The following is a 17,180-nucleotide window of genomic DNA, read 5'->3' on the forward strand; positions in this document are numbered from 1 at the left end:
CCAACAGCTGACTAGCAACTAAACCTAGTTTAATTTAGCTAAAACTAATGGCTTCTAGCTTTAAGTCATTGAGAGCTAGTAAATATTATTGGCTGGCTTTTTTTTTTATGGTTTATCAGATATATTCAATTCAGCTAGCATGATACTGAATGAGTTGAAGACAAAAGTTCAATATCATGCTAGCAGAATTGAATATATCTGATATACCACAAAAAAAAGCCAGCCAATATTACTATTACACACACACACTGTTCAGGTGTTCAACGCATCTTTCTCTTTCAGAATTCTCTCAAAATCTTAATTTAATGAAGCAAACCTGGCAGCCATGTTTGTGACAATTTGCAAAACAGCTGCCCACTAGCACATACCGTATTTTCTGGACTATAGAGCGCACCTGTATATAAGCCGCATCCGCTCTATTTAAAAAAAAAAAAAAATTTTTTAAAAGATATACAAGCCGCACCGGGCTATAAGCCGCAGATATCTATGTTGAAAAATTAGATATTTACTGCATGTACAGAACGATTTTGTACTGTAAATGTACATGTATGTACCTGAACAGATTCTTTCCGAACAGTGCCTTTTAACACGGCAGCAACTTTGCTGATTAAAACGGAACAGAACCAAGAGAAAATAACCAGTATTTATTTACCTTCATTTCTCCTGTCTTTGAAACCACAAGTCACTTTAATCATCTTCGCTGGATTTGAAAATAATTACCAGTTAGTAATTTGTCGTGCGTGTTCTATCTGCTAAAGATCTGCTAATTCTTCTTTGCATTGATTTTTCGTCTATCTTATTTTTGATTCTACTTCCGGTTAGAGCGCCCCTAGCGGTGGAAGAAAAATCCACAGAATAGCCGCACCTTTGTATAAGCCGCATGGTTCAAAACCTAGGAAAAAAGTAGCGGCTTATAGTCCAGAAAATACGGTAAATTGTCTCCGAAGTGTGACATGTCTTGACAACTATGCAATATCATAAAACCATATTTCAATGCTCATTCTCCATTGGGTAGAGTGACGTAATGCACGTAGGATAACCAATATGCTAACAATATTACATGCTACTAAACCAAATGAATGAAGCCCACTAGAAGGGAATAGAATACATGTTATTTATGAGCTGGGAGGTCTGTATCGTGAAATACCATGACTGAGGTCTTGAAAGTACTGACCGAGGCCCTCTGGGCCGAGGTCAGTATTCAAGGCAGAGGTCATGGTATTTCACGATGCAGACCAACCTCAAGCTGGTAAATAATTTTTTTTTCTTTACCAAATTCTAAGAAAACGAGAGCACCCGAAAGGGAAAACTGAGCCGAGCCATCAATTTGAATCCTCATTCACGGCTGTAATGCAAATGGCTTCCTCCTCAGTATACAAGTGCACTTCCATGGCAGGGGTGGGGGGGTGGGGTGGGGGGTGGAACACTACATTTTGCCGCCTATGTAGTCCCCCATTTATACAAAATTGAGTCATTCAGGATTCAGCCATGTTTTTGCTCAGCGTTGGCAACAGTTACAGGTTTAGTTTTCTCCTGAAATATTCTCCATTTCTTCTTCCTCAGGGTAGTAAAACTCATGTTCGCTGTGAGCATGGTCGTTATCACTATCCATTATGTAAAATTAATACTATTCTCCTGAGAAATGCGAAAAATGTTTGTTGTTGTGAACGAGCGAGTCGCCAGAGGTCTGTATCGTAGGGTACGGACCCGCTCGCCAGCCAATCAGAGCACAGGATTTGATGGAACCCGGACCGCAAAGTGTCCTGTATGTATAATGATATACATTATCACAGACTGTGCCAGTGATTAAGGACCTTCAGTCACAGCTGAAGATTTGTAAATTCTGGCACCAGACAAGACAATTCATGAAGTTATGAACCGTTATGGTTAGACGCAAAGTTACTAGTCATCCTTTTTCTCATGACTCTACGTGATACAAATTAAGTAGCTTGGTTGTTACATAATATAAATTATGCAGAATTTGTATTGTACTCCATACAACTACAGCAGCACCACATGCTCCTCTAAACGTAGCACTAAATGTTTCTCTACTGTTGCACAACATCTTGCAGGCCAATTCAATGCCTTCCATCGTACAGGAAACAGAAAATTGTTTGTACATTAACAAAAGTAAAGTTCAGAACCACAGTCACCTTCTCACAACTGGCCTACTGCAACTCAGGCAAGTACAAATCAGAGTAAAGTTGAGGATTTAAGGAAAAGGGGGAAAGAAAATACCACACACACACACACACACACACCTCCATGTCAAATTCAACTTCAGTGACCTTTTCTTGTTCATTCCAAAAACAGAATTAGAGTTAACAGATTTTTTTTTCCTCCAGTGTTTCAAGTTGGCATGCCACCATACAACCTTTATACATCGAAACGTTACAATTACAGGCATTTACATTTAGCGTACAATCTTATCCAGAGCAACATACAAGATACCCAAAGCAGCCTGGGGAGCAGTTGGGGGTTAGGTGCCTTGCTCAAGGACACTTCAGCCATTCCTGCTGGTCCAGGGACTCAAACCAGCAACCTTTTTGTCCCAAAGCTGCTTCTCTAGCCATTAGGCGAACGCTTCATTTGGGAAGCCATGGAACACAATAGAGTGGCAGGTTTATGTAGTACACAGGCCTATATAAAGTGCAAATACATGACCATGAAATGATTGCAAACAATACACAGGAAAATAAACACACAGAACAATGAACAACTAGACCATCTTGTCCTGTGTTGAGTAAAAGATACAGTACCAGTCAAAAGTTTGGACACCTAATTCAATGTTTTTGGTTTTTTAAATATATTTTTAATAACTAAAGCCTCGGTCACAACCGGCCGTACGTGCTTCTACGGCCGGTCTACGTGCAAAAAAAAAAAAACCCCACCGCACAGAGGGCGCGCGCGTGACGTGCTGATTTTCGAGCCGTTGACTGGCCGCAGACCAGCCACAGAGGTTCTTTGTCATGTCAAACAAACTCTACGGGTGCTTACATTTTTTTCAGGTTGCAAGACAAACTTATGGCCAACATGTGTCTTTCTCCATGAACAAAAAGGCAGCGATTTGGGAAACGCCAAAAACTGCACGGCCAAAAAATAAAAAAATTAAAAAATTAAAAAATAAATAAATAAATAAAATCGTACGTCCGGTTGTGACCTAGGCTTTAGACACTTCATGCCTTCAATTAATGATGGACGGTCATTTCTCTTTACTTAGTTGAGAGGTTCTTGATGTAATATGGATTACTACAGTTGTCAAATAGGACTATTTACTGTATTTATTATTTACCATTTGATGGTAAAGATTCATCAGATTAAGCTACATTTTTCTTCCTCCAGTCTTCAATGGTACAGTTTTGTTGAGCCTGTGCCTACTGCAGCCTCAACTTTCTGTTCTTGGCTGACAGACATGCAACCCGGCACGGTCTTCGGTTGCTGTAACTCCACTTCGATCCTTGAGGCAGAGGTGTGCATTCCGAGAGGAGTTTCTCCTCACCACAATTGTACAGAGTGATTGAGTTACTGTAGTGTTTGTCAGCTCACACCAGTCTGGCCATTCTCTGTTGACCTCCCTCAACACCGTTTTGATGTGAACATTACCCAAATCTACTGGCCTGTAGCTGCAGGATTTTATGTATTGCACTGCTGCCACATGATTGGCTGATTAGACAAAACACACAAGAGTAAGTGGATGTGTGTTCCTAACAAAGTGTTGTGTGTGTAATTAATAGATCTCACACACACACACACTACAGATAGTGCCCTCCACAATTACCACCCCCCATAAAGATTAGTAAACTAAATTTAAAAAAAAAAAAAAAAAAAGTTTAAAGGCTCAAATCCACCTTTTGGTGAAGTAGCTTCATCTCACACTGAAAAAAGAGAAAAATCCAGCCTTTAACTGAATTTTATTCAGAGAAAAACAAGTCCCTCATCTAGATTTTTTTTTTAAATTGCTATTATTGGCACCCCTGTATTTAATACTTTGTACAACCTCCCTTTGTCAGTAAAGCATCGAGTCTTCGCCTATAACATTTTATAAGGTTGGAGAAAACAGCAGGGCATTGGAGGCCATTCCTCTTTACACGATCTCTCCACAATCACCCAGGGTCCTTATACTCTCTCCTCTTCAGCTCACCCCACAGGTTTTCACTGGGGTTCAGGTCAGGGGACTGAAGGCCATGGCATAAGCCCGATTCTGCGGTCAGCTAACTATTTGGAGTGTTGAGTTGGATATGGGCGGCACGGTGGTGTAGTGGTTAGCGCTGTCGCCTCACAGCAAGAAGGTCTGGGTTCGAGCCCCGTGGCCGGCGAGGGCCTTTCTGTGCGGAGTTTGCATGTTCTCCCCGTGTCCGCGTGGGTTTCCTCCGGGTGCTCCGGTTTCCCCCACAGTCCAAAGACATGCAGGTTAGGTTAACTGGTGACTCTAAACTGACCATAGGTGTGAATGTGAATGGTTCTATGTGTCAGCCCTGTGATGACCTGGCGACTTGTCCAGGGTGTACCCCGCCTTTCGCCCGTAGTCAGCTGGGATGGGCTCCAGCTTGCCTGCGACCCTGTAGAAGGATAAAGCGGCTAGAGATGAGATGAGTTGGATATGTGCTTCAGATCATTGTCCTGCTAGAAGATCCAATGCTGACCTAGTTTTAGTTTCCTGACAGATTTTTTTTTTAAATCAAAAAGTCCTGGTATTTCATGTAGTCAATGATGCCATGTACCCCAACAAGGTTTCCAGGGCCTTTGGAGGGAAAAAAAAAAAAAAAAAAAACCTGAAACATCACAGAATTTCCACCATATTTTACAGTTGGGAATCAAGTTTTCATTATAGCCATCCTTCTTTTTATGCCAAACCCACCTTGAGTGTTTATTGCCAAAAAGCTCCATTTTTGTTTCAACAGCCCAGAGAACACAGTTCCAGTCAAAGTTGTAGTAGCGTTTTGCAAACTTCAGGTGCTTAACTGACAAAAGACTTCCCCCAGCAGACCTTCCAAATAATCTGTTGGCATGAAGGTGGCATCTGATGGTGGTTTGGAAGACTCTGAAACCAAGATTTTACTTTTCCTTATAAAATTCACCAAACAGTGATCCTTGGGGATTTTTTTTTGCCTCCCTTACCCTCCTCCTCACTGTACATTTGGGCAAAAACTTGGGTCCTCTTCTAGGAAAGTTTGTAACTATCTAGACATTGCCCCAACAGTAGAAATGGACATTCAGACAAGCAGCTTTTTTTTTTTTAAATTAAAAAAAAAAAAAAAAAACACACCACACACAACTAGAAAAGCACTCAGAGCGCAGACCTCTGCCAAGAATCCTTTAAAAAAAATTTGGGATCCAGAAGGTGATCTGGATCACCACCAAAATTTAATGGATTGTTACTTGTGCCCAGTCACACCTCTGGAAAAGATTTCAGAGCAATCCGTTCATTACTTTTTCCTGTAACATTGCTAACAGACAAACCAACAAACAAACCAACGCTACCGAAAACATAACCTCCTTGGCGGAGGTAAAAACCCACCACCATTCCCTGACTCATGAAGGTCAACACCCTTCTGCCTCATCTGGGTTGGGTGTTCTCTTATCTTTCACATGTTGATGAATGACTAAAGGAATTTGGTCACTGCGTCACCTCATTTGTACCCCAGTTAATCAGGAAGTCATGGATTACAGCTTTAAAAGTTCCTACACACTCCAGCCAACTCAAAAATGTACAATTTAAATGGGAAACTTGCTTCAGTTACATTTACTACAGTCACCATTTCCAGGCGTGCCAATAATTGTTGTCCAGGGGCATATGTTTTTGTTGAAAAATAACTTCTTGATAAGGGATCTGTTTTTCTCTGAATAAATTTTAATTAAATGTTGGATTTTTCTAATTTTTTCAGTGTGAGATGGAGCTCCTTCACCAAAAGGTGGATTCTCCCCAACCCTTTTTACTATAGGGGCCAATAACGCTACGTTCACACTGCAAGGCTTAATGCTCAATTCCGATTTTTTTGTGAAATCCGATTTTTTTGTGAGGTCGTTCACATTAACAAATATATGCGACTTGTATGTGATCCTCAGTATGAACGAAAAACGACCTAAAAGTGTTCCGCATGCGCACTGCAGGATACGACGACGTCACACGCAGTGAGCATGGCCAGTGTTTACGGAAGTAAAACCGCCCGGTTGCGGTATGACTCATCCAATCTAGCTTGAATAGCTGCATCCCCCCAAATGGAAATCAGCTCCCTAACCTCTGCGTCCTTCCATTGAGAAGATTCAGAACCTTCACAGCCCGAAGCGTCCCTCGCATTGATGTCATGCGCAGGGGCGCAGATACGTTTTTTGAACTGGGGGGGGACAAAAAACTGGGGGGGGACAAAGCTGCCAGCAAACCAACCCCAACATGCCTGTCAAACTTGTTGTTAGTAACCATAGCAACCAAGCTCGAGCTCGCAACCTGTGCAGTCTACGCAGCTCAACCAACCGAATATCAGTCTTTGTTTTGTTTTATGTGAGTTGTTGCAACTATATGTATACACTGCTGTGCACCTCAATAAATTGAATGGTAATTAGTCTTTTGATTTTTCCGTGAGGTTTGCCTTATGCAAAGAAAGACAGCATAGACGTTTTTTCCTCCCTATAAGTGGGGGGGACCGAACGAGGTGAATTTAAATATGACTCGTCCCACCCTCTATCTGCGCCCGTGATTATGTGCCATGTTGTAACTTTTTTGAGAGACCCGCCGCCTACTTCAGCGCAGAATAGTGACGTTTGTGGCTTGTTGATGACGTGTAAGTCGGATGAATGCGACCTGGCGGTTCAGACTGAAGTCGCATATGAAAAGAGCGGATAGGAATCGGAATTAGCACCACATATCCAAACGGCCTGGGTCGGATTTGAAAAAAAATCGGATCTGTGTCATTCATATTGTCAATAAAAGATTGGATACAGGTCACATATGGGCGAAAAGATCGGATTTGAGTCACTTCAGCCTGCAGTGTGAACGTAGCCTAATTGTAAAAGGGCACTGTACAACATAGTCCCATTTTAGTCCAAACTGTAAGGGGTATTGAAGAGTTTTATACCAGACCCAGTACTTAATAGGGAGGTACTACACGTTTTAAGGTGGGCTGGTGCTACTAAATCCATCCCCTCTTATTCACCTGCTGGTCCATCAACAAAACCCACACTTGACATTTTTACACCGAGCAACAGTAAAAATCAAAGGAGCAGATTGTAATTCACAAAGAAATACAGAGATGAGCCAGAAAAGTTCTGGAACCAAGATTACCCTCTACCAAAGTGATGGAAAAGCCAAAGAAAGGATGTGCTCATGATCCAAAACATACAAGTTCAGTCAAGCACGGTGGAGGTAGGGTCATGACTTGAGCTTGCATGGTAGCTTCTGGAACGGGCTCACTACTCCATACTGATGGAGCTCATGATGGCAGAAGCAGAATGAATTCAGAAGTCTACACAAATATTGTCTAATTTACAACTGCATCCAATCGAACACTGAGGATCATGGAGCAAGACAACACACTGCCAACACAACAAAAGGACTCCATCAGGGAGGAGAATGGACAGTTTTAGACTGGTCAAGTCAAACATCAGGCCTGAACCCAACTTTAGGAAGTGAAACGCTGCTCAGAAGAGACTGAATGGGTAAAAACCCTCAAAACAAACCCCTTGAAAAAGCATCACAAAAGAAAAGTACAAGTTTAGTGATGTTAGTGGGCCACTGACTTGATAAAGTCAAGCAAGCAAGCAATATGCAACCAAATACAGTATTGTGTGGTTTCCTTTAAGACAATCTGTTCCTGTACTTTTGCTCACCTAAATATTCTGTGGTCTGAGACCAGAGATACCATGTCCTATGTTTGTTTATATATAGATCAGAAAATTGAAACTGAATGACTCATTGTCATGTATTCATGTCTTGAGCTCAAACCCAAATGTCTTCCGGATGAAGTGAAACTAAGGTGGGGTTTACATTAGACCGTATCAGCGGACCATCAGATTAACGTTTTTAAAACGATTCTCGTGCACACAGCAACGCCAATACATGGATACGCTCGGCTCCGCAGGCATCCTGCGCTCCAAATCACTCCGCCCTGAACAGCGAGTGCCCTCTGGAGGGTGCGCACTCCGGCCCTGCGCAGCTCACAGAGCGCACGAGTATAGCGCACGAGCAGTGATTCGGGACTGAGCCGCTGTGTGTGTGATCCCAGTGCATATCGGGCATGCGCGTCACTTACCACTTGCAAGTGGAAGGATAGCAAGCCTAAAGACAATCATAACTACACAATGGGCAGTATTTGCGTCAGTATTTGCAGTATTTTCATACTTTTATACTCTTTAATGAAAGGTGATACAAGGCGGAAGTCCGCGCCGTTTTTCAGCAGTCGCGTCACATGACCAATGCCAGCGAATCAGGAAGGTGGATGTCACAGTGACGTTGTCCAATGACTACGCTAGCTAGAGCTCAGCACAGCGTATCCGCGTATCACAATGTTTACACAGCACCGGACCAGACACGATCTGGATTGAATACGTGGACGCTGGCGGATTCCCGTTTCCCAGCGTTTTAATGTAAACGGACAGTGCATCCGCGAAGAAAACGAGACAGATACGGTCTAATGTAAACTTGGCCTAAAACTCAGAGCAGACTGTGTGATCAGTCTACTTTACACCACTTGAACCAGTGAAGGGATTCACTTGAACCCACTGAGTACGAGATCAAGCTGAGGATACTGAATCATGTACAATATTCTGCCTATTCTTTAACAACCAAGAAACAAACCGTGTTTACAACATGATCGCTAGAACACAAGCTCATTAGACTCCTGGTTATAAAACATGATTTTTTGAATTGGAGAGAAAAACAATTACTTTCACATACAGTGGTATGCAAAAGTGTGGGCACCCCTAGTCAAAATTGCTGTTACTGTGAACAGTAAAGCAAGTTGAAGATGAAATTATCTCCAAAAGTCATAAAGATGACTCATTCCCTTTACATTTTAAGCAAAAACTTTTTCATCTTTTACATTTTCAAAATGACAAAAAAGGAAAAGGGCCTGAAGCAAAAGTTTGGGCACCCTGCATGGTTAGTACCTAGTAACACCCCTTTTGGCAAGTATCACAGCTTGTAAACACTTTGCAGCCAGCTAATAATCCTTCAGTTCTTACCTGGGGGATTTTCACACACTTGTCCTTGCAAAAGGCTTCCGGTTCTACAAGTTTCTTGGGCTGTCTTGCATGCACTGCTAGTTTGAGATCTAGCCACAGATTTACAATGATGTTTATGTCAGGGGACTGTGAGGGCCATGGCAAAACCTCCAGTTTGTGCCTCTTGAGGTATTAAATTGTAGATTTTGAGGTGCATTTTGGATCATCTTATTGTAGGACCAATCCTCTTTTTAACTTCAACTTTTTTTTACAGATGGTGTGATGTTTGCTTCCAGAATTTGCTGGTATTTATTCAAATCCATGCTTCCCTTGACCAATGAAATGTGCCCTGTGCTACTGGCTGCAGCACAACCCCAAAGCATGATGGATCCACACCCATGCTTCAGAGTTGGAGAGGTGTTCTTTTCCTGGAATTTGGCACCCTTTTTTCTCCAAACATACCTTTGCACGTTGTGGCCAAAAAGTTCTATTTTGATTTCATCAGTCCACAGGACTTGTTTCCAAAATGCATCAGGCTTATTTAGATGTTCACTTGCAAACTTCAGACACTGAATTTTGTGGCCAAGATGCAGGAAAGGTTTTCTTCTGATGACTTCCATGAAGGTCATATTTGTTCAAGTGTTGCTGCATAGTAGAACAGTGCACCACCACTCCAAGGACTGCTAAATCTTTCTGAAGGTCTTTTGCAGTCAAACAAGGGTTTTTATTTGCCTTTCTAGAAATCCAATGAGCAGTTCTTTCAGAAAGTTTTCTTCATCTTCCAGACCTCACCTTGATCTCCACCGTTTCTGTTAACTGCCATTTCTTAATAACATTACGATCTGAGGAAACAGCTACCTGAAAACACTTTGCTACATTCTTGTAGCCTTCTCCTGGTTTGTGAGCATCAATTATTTTATTATTCAGAATGTGAGGGAGTTGTTTAGAGGAGCCCATGGCTGTTGATTTTAGGGGCAAGTTTGAGGAGTCAGAGTTTATACAGCTTTGAAATCTGAAAACAAAAGAACTGGTGGTCGATCTGAAGAGAATCAGGGCTCCAGTGAACCCTGTTAACATCCAAGGGGTCAGTGTGGACGTGGTGGAGGAATACAAGTACCTGGGGGTGTACTTGGATAATAAACTGGACTGGTCCAAAAACATGGACACTATACAAAAAGAGCCAGAGCCATCTCTATTTTCTGAGACGGCTGAGGTCTTTCAACACCTGCCGAACAATGCTGCGGATGTTCTAGGAGTCTGTAGTGGCCAGCGCCATCCTGTATGCTGTCATCTGCTGGGGCAGTGGCTTGAAGATGGACACCAACAGACTCAATAAGATCATCAGGAAGGCCGGCCATGTTGTAGGCATGGAACTGGACTCTCTGACAGTGGTGTTGGAGAAGAGGACACAGTCCAAAATAAAAATAAATCTTAGACTGTCCTTCCCTAGCCTGGCTAATGCGACTTCAAAGCTCTCCAAGCATTTGGTCTGGCCAAGCTATTAAGCCAAACCGTTTCCCAGAGCCCGTGGTTGACCCGCCTCCCTGAAATGCCTCAGTTTGCTACTGGTCGAAGCCAGAAAAGGCTGTGACAAAGCTTAAACCAATCACATCACTCTTTCCTCTGACGTATGCAACGCGATGGGGCTAACTGGTAGATTAAACTCTTACCGAAGCCGGTCGGGAGCAAGGCGAAAACATCCTTCCTTTCAATAAATACCTCCAGGGCTGCTCTTTGCTCCGTTTTCAATGAGAACTTCCCGTTGAATGCTTTCAATACAGCATCTACCGCTGTGTCAAAGGCTTGCCGCTGCTCCATGTTCATGATGTGAATGAAGCGCTTCCGGCATAGATTCTGTAAACAATCTATGGCTTCCGGTCGCAGTTCTACTACGTCACTGCCTTGAACACGCCTCTACCCAGGGCCGTTGGAGATGCTCAAAGTTGATTGGTTCCCGATTTTTCGGGAGCTTGGAAATGCTGTAGATAGCCTGCCTGGCCAGACTAAGCTCGGAACAGGCTCTCGTGTTGCGTCACGCTTAGGATGGGCGGGCCATGTAATGTACTCCACTAGCATTTATAATTCTTGCGCAAGTGATTCTCCTCGCTAGCGCTTCTGATTCGGAAAGCGATATACTCTTAAAGGAGCAGCCGCTCCTTTTAACCAGAGCTTTTAACACTCCGTTCTCACTTTCTCTATCCAGAATCCAGAGTGCATTTTCATTTATTTTCCACTGAAAATGGTGAGCTGTAATATAGTAGGGAGAGATTTTTTTTTAATTGGTGAATATTTTATTTCTCATTTTATTCTAACTAATGTTTGACTTTATTGTACAAATGCTGCTGGCATCTCCCTGCACAAAATTTCATGTTCAATTTTACAATTAAACATACATTTCATGGATATGAAGGTCTGTGTCAGTGTGTGCTATGTTTAATTTCATGTGAATTATAACGTTTACATTTATCGGTTGCACATATCGGTTATCGGCATCCCAATTCCATAATAATCGGTATCGGCCCTGAAAAAAAAAACATATCGGTCGATCCCTAGTCACAATACTGTTATTTGCGATATGTGAATGACCTTGAAATTGTGATGTAACTTTTTTTGGAGAAGGTATGATGACCAGTAGCTATGTGTTGATAATGATATGATGCAAGATAAACTTAAGTATTCATGGTATTTAAGTGAATGAAACTACAGCAAACAAACTACAGCATTCTGTTTGATGGTAAAGGTTATTTATATGCTGAGGTTGCTAATGATATTTAATTTTACCGTTAGGTTAACAGGGTGACGCATTTATATTGTTCATTTACAAATGTAAAAGTCAATGTTTATGTTATTGCTTAAACATGTTAAATGTGTTTGAATTTTCATACATCTTATTTAATAAAAAGATGCATATTTATCCATCGTTTGTGTGTAATTGTCTACATACATTTTATAATCAAAAGGAAAATGGATTTTGATTGACAATGTGGAACAGTCAGCTTAAACTTTGACTCTCCAAAAAAATGTGATCATCAGTAATAACAACTGCTAAATTCCTTCAAAACTACATGTACATGCCATAGAGTGAAAATTATTTGGTAAAGTTGTTTGAACAAAATACTATAAACCCATCTATATTCATGGCCATTTACTTTTTTTCCCAAATCATTCAGGCCGAGGCTCAAATAACTAGAACACCCACAAAAACCATATTATTGTTATATTAATGAGTTCAACAGCCAATTTAGCCATGTGTTAATTTCTGTTACGGGCAATTCCATGTAAATGTCAACCTCACCATGCAAAAATAAAGCAACATGTAATACATCAAAACCACTCCCAGAGATATCACCTAGGCCTGTATTTTACACATGTGAATAAGTTGAACCAATTTGTAACCAACCTAATGTCACGGTCAGTCTTTCTTTCTTATAATGTAAAACCCAAGCTAAAATCAACTTTGATCATGTACAATTCTATATTATTGCCACAAGCCACAGAAATGTATGCTAAAATCCAAAAAACAGCAAAACAATAGCCATCCTAAATATTATTTAAGAACTTTGATAGTTTTAGCTGATAGAGTGTTTTTCAAAGGGTTATGGTGGTTAAATTGCTGATTTTCTAAACATATGCCATGTCTATTTCAGATGCGTCACATCCATAACGGAATTATGTCACATCCATAACGCTGATTTTTTCTTCCTAGATTCTGCTTGAAATAGAAAATATTTTAAACAAAGGCTTTTTTTATTTTCAGCTAAGACTCCTTTATTAAATGCATGCCTGCATTTGGATATTATGTTTGCAATTTCACAAAGTTTGATGAATATGTGTAGTCACCCTGGAAATGGGGTATTTTTTCCGTCACATCCATAACGCATGTCTTTTTTGGCATTTTCTAGAGTTCTAAATGTACTATGGGAATTATTTTTTTCCCATGACTTCTCCAATATGAGAGGTCTTAAAAATATACAACAAATTTTAAAATACTGGAAAGGAATAAAAATTAACTAGGTCAGTTGTTGCCATTTTGAGTCCAAATGTCACATCCATAACGCTGGAATTGCTCTTCAGAATTCTTATCCCCAAATATATGAACTATACACCAATATAGAATCAGCACTCGTCAAATTTTAAATGTATGCATTCTTTTGCTCTGTATGCATTCTTTTGAGGAAATATGTTTGATTATTCAAGTGTGATTAATATAAAAAAATCAAACACCATTATGATTTCACAATAACTGGCCCCTCAATAAGCATGATAAGCACAAATATCTCTGACAGGGCGGCACAGTGGTGTAGTGGTTAGCGCTGTCGCCTCACAGCAAGAAGGTCTGGGTTCGAGCCCCGTGGCCGGCGAGGGCCTTTCTGTGTGGAGTTTGCATGTTCTCCCCGTGTCCGCGTGGGTTTCCTCCGGGTGCTCCGGTTTCCCCCACAGTCCAAAGACATGCAGGTTAGGTTAACTGGTGACTCTAAATTGACCGTAGGTGTGAATGTGAGTGTGAATGGTTGTCTGTGTCTATGTGTCAGCCCTGTGATGACCTGGCGACTTGTCCAGGGTGTACCCCGCCTTTCGCCCGTAGTCAGCTGGGATAGGCTCCAGCTTGCCTGCGACCCTGTAGAACAGGATAAAGCGGCTAGAGATAATGAGATGAGAGCTCTTACAGGCTGCGTGAAGTAGACGCGGTTACCCAGACCACAAGCCCTAACTTAAGCACAATAATGGATGTGGCATGGGCGATAATTCGCGTATTTGTACGTTTGACAACATTTTATAAGCGTTTATTCCAGTTAAACATCAATAAAATTTATTAATTCTATCGTTTGCAAAAGTTACATAAAATGCCGCGAAAACTTGTCAAAATATTGTTTTAGCTGGGAACGACCCGGAAGTGGAGGACTGATCACAGCGCCACCTGCTGAATACAGCTAAAATATTGGGATAGGGGACTCGAGCCGTTACAGTTGCAAAAGCGGTGCCTCCCAGTATCGCCTTAAAACGAAACTTCAAAAAAACAAATGCTGACCTGTGCAGGTTTTGAATCGGGAAGCATTTTCCTTTTCTGCTAGCTGCGAAAAATGGTCTGCCGCAGTCGGGGGGATGTTGTGCTCCACGAGAAATGGGCAGAAAATAACTTCCGTAGTTGTCACAGAAGTCTGGGCAGTCGGAGCCGATGGAAAACCACGCGCAACTGAAAACCACATAAATCGAAAATGGTTCCGTTTCATTGTGCATGCGTGTTTGAAAAAAATAATAAATGGTGGATGCCAAGAAAATTCTCGGAGTAATGGGGGGGGGATATCTGATACAAAACAATTTTGCTGTATGAAAATCAGTGTACGCCGTATTAGCCAAAAAACTGCATTTTCCCGTACAAAATACGGGGAAACCATATGGGGTCTTGAGATACAGCATTACACGAGCAAGTATGACGTCATCGCCAGTGACCATCACACTGGGTGTGGGGTGTTAAAACAACTGCTCCGCTCAGCCAACTTCAAATAGCTAACGTTATGGGTTCCAGCTTTAAAAATTAGCACTTTCTTCGATCTTTAAGAGTCAAACTAAAAGCGGTTAAAAACTTGAAAACCCAGTTTCTTCAATGACGCTCCAGCACCACACGAGGTATAATTAACGTAAGATAATGAAACAGAAAGCAATGCTTTATCCTGATTAGTTTCAGAGCCAGTACACGCCGTTATTTTATTATTTTTTAAACTCACCATATTTCTTTTCCTCGCCCTCTATATCCATCTTTTAAAGTAGGGAAATTCCGAGATCGGAACCGTTCCGAAAGAACAACAGCAAAACCCGTTAGCTACGCCAATGCGTCCTCAACAGAATCCACAACAGAACCTAAATCTGCCTCGTGTCCAATAGGAGAGAAGAGTTTTTATTGACAGCCGCATCAGCCAATCACTGGCGAGGCAAGGCAAGGCAAATTTATTTATATAGCACATTTCATACACAATGGCAGTTCAATGTGCTTTACAGAAGCAAAAACAGTAAACAATAGAGAAATAAAATTACATAAAATAATTTTATTTTTATTCTAAAACAATTAATTAAAAGAATTAAAAGAAAATAATAAGAATTAAACAATAGTAGAAATAAAATAATAAAATGCCAAAAAGAAAAAAAAAGGAGAAAAAGAAAAAGAAACCAGCGGAATAAAATAGAATAAAATTAAAGTAAATTTAAAACATGCAGAGAAAGTAAAGATTATAAAAATGTAAAAATATTAATTATTTAACAGAAAGCATCTGAAAACAGCTTGGTCTTTAACCTAGATTTGAAGCTGCCAACAGCAGGAGCATTTTTAATGTCCTTTGGCAGTTGGTTCCATAGATGTACTGCATAGCAGCTAAAAGCTGCTTCACCACACTTTGTTTTAACAACTGGTTTTAATAGTAAATTTTTCTGTTGCGATCTGGTAGATCTGATTGGGTTAGGCCGCTGCAACATATCAGAGAGGTAATTGGGCCCTGTACCATTTAGAGATTTGTATACCAGCAGTATACAAAGCAGTATACCAGCAGTATACCAGCACTTTAAAGTCAATTCTGTAGCTTACTGGAAGCCAGTGAAGGGACCTTAGAATTGGAGTAATGTGCTCTGTTCTTTTTGTTCGTGTGAGAACCCTCGCCGCTGCATTTTGAACCAGCTGAAGTCGTTTGATGGTCTTTTTTGGCAGGCCTGTGAAAAGGCCATTGCAGTAATCAACCCTACTAGAGATGAAGGCATGTATTAGTTTTTCCAGATCAGGCGAGCACTCTTTTCGCTATTTACAGCCACTCCAATTAACTGAACGAGAACTAGTATTAGAATACTCATCTCATCTCATCATCTCTAGCCGCTTTATCCTGTTCTACAGGGTCGCAAGCAAGCTGGAGCCTATCCCAGCTGACTACGGGCAAGAGGCGGGGTACACCCTGGACAATTCGCCAGGTCATCATAGGGCTGACACACAGAGACAACCATTCACACTCACATTCACACCTACGGTCAATTTAGAGTCACCAGTTAGCCTAACCTGCATGTCTTTGGACTGTGGGGGAAACCGGAGCACCCGGAGAAAACCCACGCAGACACAGGGAGAACATGCAAACTCCACACAAAAAGGCCCTTGCCGGCCACTGGGCTCGAACCCAGAACCTTCTTGCTGTGAAGCGACAGTGCTAACCACTACACCACCATGCCACCCGCATTAACATCACAATTATGATGGAATCATGGAAAAAGGATAAGATTTCCATCCATAAATCCATTATCTGTAGCTGCTTCATCCTGTTCTACAGGGTCGCAGGCAAGCTGGAGCCTATCCCAGCTGACTACGGGCGAAAGGCGGGGTACACCCTGAACAAGTCGCCAGGTCATCACAGGGCTGACACATAGGCACAAACAACCATTCACACTCACATTCACACCTACGGTCAATTTAGAGTCACCAGTTAACCTAACCTGCATGTCTTTGGACTGTGGGGGAAACCGGAGCACCCGGAGGAAACCCACGCGGACACGGGGAGAACATGCAAACTCCGCACAGAAAGGCCCTCGCCAGCCACTGGCCTTCTTGCTGTGAAGCGACAGTGCTAACCACTACACCACCATGCCGCCCGCGTTAACATCACAATTATGCAAAACCATGGAACGAATAATCACGGTAAGATTAAATCCATCCAGCCATAAATTCATTATCTGTAGCTGCTTATCCTGTTCTACAGGGTTGGAGGCAAGCTGGAGCCTATCCCAGCTGACTGTGGGTGAGAGGAAGGGTACACCCTGGACAAGTCACCAGGTTGTTGCAGGACTGACACATAGATACAAACAACCATTCACACCTACGGTCAGTTTAGAGCCATGCATGTCTTTGGACTGGGGAGAACCGGCGCTCTCGCAGGAAATCCACGCAGACATGGGGAGAACATGCCAACTCCACACAGAAAGGCCTCTGGGCTCAAACCAAGGACCTTCTTGCTGTGAGGCAACAGTGCTAACCACTACACCACTGTAGGTGGCAG

General features: G+C 41.9%; 1 protein-coding gene across 3 annotated transcripts in view; it reads right to left on the reverse strand.

The window, feature by feature from the left end:
- LOC132868573 (choline transporter-like protein 2) overlaps positions 1–15,025 on the reverse strand; it is a 112,216-nt gene extending 97,191 nt beyond the window's left edge. For 2 of the 3 annotated variants that reach the window (XM_060901556.1, XM_060901560.1), the window contains exons 1-2: positions 14,883–15,025; positions 14,186–14,350 (exon numbers count right to left, since the gene is read on the reverse strand). In XM_060901556.1, the coding sequence (XP_060757539.1) occupies positions 14,186–14,350; positions 14,883–14,913 (196 nt within the window). In that variant the 5' untranslated portion in view covers positions 14,914–15,025. The remainder of the gene's footprint in view (positions 1–14,185; positions 14,351–14,882) is intronic. The other variant, XM_060901559.1, reaches the window with a different exon arrangement.
- Between the last annotated feature and the right edge of the window lie 2,155 nt (positions 15,026–17,180).

The sequence above is a fragment of the Neoarius graeffei genome, chromosome 20 (genome assembly GCF_027579695.1).
Source record: "Neoarius graeffei isolate fNeoGra1 chromosome 20, fNeoGra1.pri, whole genome shotgun sequence".
Lineage (NCBI taxonomy): Eukaryota > Metazoa > Chordata > Actinopteri > Siluriformes > Ariidae > Neoarius > Neoarius graeffei.